We start from the raw sequence: 4,839 nt of genomic DNA, 5'->3' as shown, positions 1-4,839 counted from the left end.
AGTGCTACTTGTGCATGCCTTTTAGACTTTGTAATTCGTCACTTGGGACCAAGAAAATGACATTGTTTGGCTAGTCCAAAGGTGCCATGATATATAAAGATAAGGAAGCACCAATTTTTGGTAATCCATTATGGCTTAACCAAACCGTTGATTAACTTTTCGATTCGGGTAATTCAGTTACAGTCGGGTCAATTTCGGCTAATTTAACCCATGAGCCGAAAGTTTCCTTCTTGTATGTACCAATGTCACTTCCATTGTATTCCCTCACATAATTCCACTCTCAGCTTTACAAAACATAGAGTTGGTAAATACAAAAAAAAAAACAAAAACAAGTCACAAACTTATCAAAAGAGCTTTTAGGACATGTGATTCCGCTTTAAACTCGACCTGGTGCGCACACATGAGTAGAAGCATATGCCTCTCCACACCCATAACAAAACTCATGCCCACACCTACAACCAAAAACACAACATCAATAAACACTAAACATTCATTTAACTTCAGTTATTTAATACTGAGCACCTACCTGCATGACATATGCAAGCAGCCATCAACTCTCTCCACAAAAAACTTACAATTTGAGCACCTCATCCACTTCTTATCCTTAGCAAGATTAATCAGCATATTATCATCTCCACCCAACTCACCCTTCTTCCACAACTCAAACTCATCACAACTCATCCCACAATGCCACACCACCTTACACTGCGCGCAAAACAGCCTGTTACAACTCGGACACTCTGAAACCGTCACCACGACACCACCATCGTCCACCATCATAGCCGAGCAATCCTTAAACGGGCAGTAAAACTTCTCAGACGACATAATCAAAGACTCGCACAAAATATCCTCCCATCTTTCCAACACCTCTTTTGGAACAACGTTCCCACAGTCTTGTGGCCCAATCACCCTGTCACAGGTGGGGTCGGGACACTTGACCGCGGTTATGTTTTCCTTTATTTTGGCGGCTATGTATGTACGGATGCAGTCAGTGCAGAAATCATGGGTGCAGTCTTTTGTGTTTTGGAACATTTCGTGTTGTGGTTTTGTGTCCATGCATATAGCGCATAAGTTTTTCGGCGGTTTAGTTGGTTGGATTATCGTTATGGGTGGTTGGGAGGATGATGAACAAGAGGCGATTGAGGTGGTTATTGATGATGAACAAGAGGCGGTTGAGGTGGTTGAGATAGTTAGTGATAGCGAGCTGGATATTAGCGCTTCTTGGAGTTGAAGTTCTTCAGCATATTTCTCATCAGAAATTGGGATGACTTCATCATCATCATGAAGAGCTAAAAAATATGACTCATCTACGAGGTCAATATTGTGAAGTTGTTGACAGGTTGAACTGCTAGCCATGTTGCACGTGTGTCTTTGCTACGGTTCGGGTCGAATTAACACATGAAACAAATGATTAAACAGACTTAAAGAGTAAATAGTGAACAGTTTGGCAGGAAGTTTGTTTATGTTCGTTGAACATGAACACAAATTTTTGTTCATTTAAATAAAAGAACGAACATAAACAATTGTCTCATTAGTTCATTAAATTCGTGAGTGTTTGTTGCAGTTCGTTTGTTTATATTTGCTCATTCGTTTAAACATGGATCTAAATTATTTATTGCTAATATTAGTTGGAAACCAGTTTGATTTACATAATTAAGACCATTTAATTATGTATATTCGTTCATGTTGGTTCATATAGCAAACGAACAAACATGAAACAATTTCTTGTTCATTTAATCAAACGCACAAACATGTATAAATGTTCCATTAGTTCGTTACGCATTTACGTTCATGAACTCTTGATTATTCATATTTGTTCAATCGTTTATGTTCGTTCATTTAACAAACGAACGGACATGAAAACAAATTTGTGTTCATTTAATCAAACAAAAGTGTGAACAAATGTCCCGTCACAGTTATCAAATGCGCCATAAGGCGCAAAGAAAAAACAAGGGCCCAAGAAAAAAAAAGAAAAATATATTACGCATTCCAAAACCTGAATAACATCGTTCAAATACCAAAAATTATCCAATATCATAAGTTTAAAACCGTAAAATTATCCAAAACCAAAATGTTCAAAGCTTGAAAACCAAAAGTTCAAAAATTAATAAATAGAAAAGACTCGAATGATCATTGACATAATTTAACCTGTTCATAACCATATTTTTCAACCTTAAAACATATTTCTGGTTAAAGCAGCAGCTTGTTCAACGTGTTTAAAGCATCTTTCTGGTTAAAACAACAGCTTGTTCAACCTTTAAAAACCGTTTTGACAATTTTCTGGTTTAAACAATAATATATTTCAAGCTTTGGAGAACCCGTTTTGACAAGTTCCTGCTTTAAAAACCAACCCATTTCAACGTCCGAAAAAACCATTTTGACATGTTTCGGGTTAAAACATTGTTTGTAAACCACAACAGATTAAACTAGAAGAAAGATGAAAAAGAAAAAAAAACTCTACTAGCCATGTTTTTCAATGACTTTGTGGAATTCAGAAACCATAAAAGTTGATAATTATAAAGAGGATTTAAGTAAATTAAATAAATCCGACTTATTTTAGATAAATCTTATAAATAGGTTAGTGATAAATCAAAAGAAGTAAAAACAATCTAAAAAAATCAAATATGAAATCAAATTATTTATTACCAATATTAGTTTGATAGCAGTTTGATTTACATATTTAAGATCCTTTGATTGCATATATTCGTTTATGTTGGCTTATTTAACAAACGAACAAACATGAAACAATTTCTTGTTCATTTGATCAAACACACAAACATGAACAAATGTTCTGTTAATTCATTGCGTACTTACGTTCACGTTCGTTTATTTATATGTGTTCAATCTTTTATATCGTTCATTAAACAAACAAACATACATGAAAACAAATTTTTGTTCATTTAATCAAACGAAAGCACATGAACAAATGCGCCCGTAGTTCAATAAACATTTGTTTGTGTATATCTGTTCAATCCGTTTAAATATTGATTCAACTTTATTCATAACTAACATTAATTTAAAATAAGGACTTTCATATTTAAGACCTATTGATTACATATATTCATTCGTTCATTTAACAAACAAACAAACAAACTTGAACACAAACTTTTGTACGCTTAATCAAACGCACGAACATGAACAAATGTCCTGTCGTTCATTACTTTCATAAACGTGCGTTTATTTACACTTGTTCAGTCATTCATATTCGTTCATTTAACAAACAAACGGTCACGGACATGAAAACAAATTTTGTTCATTTAATCAAACAAAAGTACACGAACAAACGTCCCGTCAGTTCAATAAACATCCGTTTGTTTATAATTTGCTCAAGCGTTTTATGTCCGTTTATTCAAATTCACTTACTAAACGGGGCGCCAAATAACGGCCTATAACACAAATACTAAGTGGGTCCGCCCACTAACAACCAATCACATATTTTCCCTTTCCTTTTTCATTTTCTAATATCTAGTTAAACCTGATTGACCCACAACTTGCCAGTTAAAGGGCGGGCACATGACACTGACGTGGCGTCTTAACTACCTGTCTACCCATTGCTAGTTAAACGACAGCACACAGCCTTAATAATATTAATAATTTAAAACCGGTTTGATTTTCGTATCTAAAACCCATTGATTGCATATACTCATTTATATCAAATGAACGAACATAAACAAAAGTTTATTTATAAAAAAAGTTTTGTTTATTTATAATTATAATGAGATCGAAAGAAAAGAAAGTGAAAGATGACCTGTTGACGGCGGATGATTATAGCGATCGGAAGAAACCCTAGAACGACTTCAGTCTTCTCACTTTATAACGCTTTTCGATCAACTGTGACGAATGACGATTTTAATACCTTTTCATATGTGATCAAACAGGTCCTTGTACTTCTTCGCTTGCTTCTTTTAATCCTTCAAATAAATGCCTTTTTTATTTTTATTTTAACTTCTACCTTAGAAAAGAATAATTATTTGATTTTGAAGTAGCTTTAAATTTTCATATGCTTTTTTTAAAGGAAAATTCTCAAAATAGGTATTTATCAAAACAAAGTTCTAGTTTTAGATATCATTTGTAAAAAATTCCAAAAATAGGTATTATAAACTAGTCGTGACGAGTAGTTTGTAGAACCAATTAAAAGTTGCCAAGTGTCTTTAAACTAACCGTAAAGAGCAGATTCACTAATCATTTACTCGTCACGACTAAATAAGTTTCATGCCTCATAATCAACGCCCACGAGTTATTTATAAATCCTTTAGTCGCGACGACTAGTTTACCTTGTTTACATTCCCTACACGAGTAGTTTATTAGTAGTTAAATCGTCGCGACTAGTTTAACCTTATAATCTACTCTTCGCGACTAGTTTAACTTTATAATCTACTCATCGCGACAACATGACTTATGAATTACGCGTGGGCGTTGATTACGAGGCATGAAACTTATTTAGTCGTGACGAGTACTTGATTAGTGAACGTGCTCGTTACGGTTAGTTTAAGGACACGTGGCAAGTTCGAATTGGTTTCTACAAACTACTTGTCGCGACTAGTTTATAATACCTATTTTTTGAATTTTTTACAAATGGTACCTAAATCTAAAATTTTGTTTATAAATGCTTATTTTGGGAAATTTCCCCTTTTTTTAAAGGTGAGAAGGATTATCTCAAACAAGAAGCTATTAGAGGATATTTATATTCCAATTATATTTGATATCAAATTTAGGTTTAGAAGATAAATTTTGAGAGTTGATATTATTTGTAACTAGGATTTGATATTATTTGTAACTAGGTTTTTACCAGGTATATTGCTCCGGGCAGGTTGGTAAAACCCAAACGTTGACGGTCCC

At 33.9% G+C, this 4,839-nt stretch overlaps 1 protein-coding gene across 1 annotated transcript; it reads right to left on the bottom strand.

The window, feature by feature from the left end:
- Positions 1 to 315: 315 nt before the first annotated feature.
- On the bottom strand, positions 316 to 1,356 carry LOC143613502 (E3 ubiquitin-protein ligase RSL1-like). Its single transcript, XM_077087188.1, has 2 exons — positions 527 to 1,356; positions 316 to 452 (listed from the first exon to the last, which is right to left on the bottom strand). Exons 1-2 carry the CDS (start codon positions 1,354 to 1,356, stop codon positions 377 to 379), a joined length of 906 nt encoding a protein of 301 aa, XP_076943303.1. The 3' UTR covers positions 316 to 376.
- Between the last annotated feature and the right edge of the window lie 3,483 nt (positions 1,357 to 4,839).

Source organism: Bidens hawaiensis, unplaced genomic scaffold, assembly GCF_021521415.1.
Source record: "Bidens hawaiensis isolate Kalapana, Puna unplaced genomic scaffold, B.hawaiensis_p1.1 tig00037600_1, whole genome shotgun sequence".
In the NCBI taxonomy this organism is placed as follows: Eukaryota; Viridiplantae; Streptophyta; class Magnoliopsida; order Asterales; family Asteraceae; genus Bidens; species Bidens hawaiensis.
Note: the sequence above shows the minus strand (reverse complement) of the source record. Positions and strands in the feature narration are given on the sequence as shown.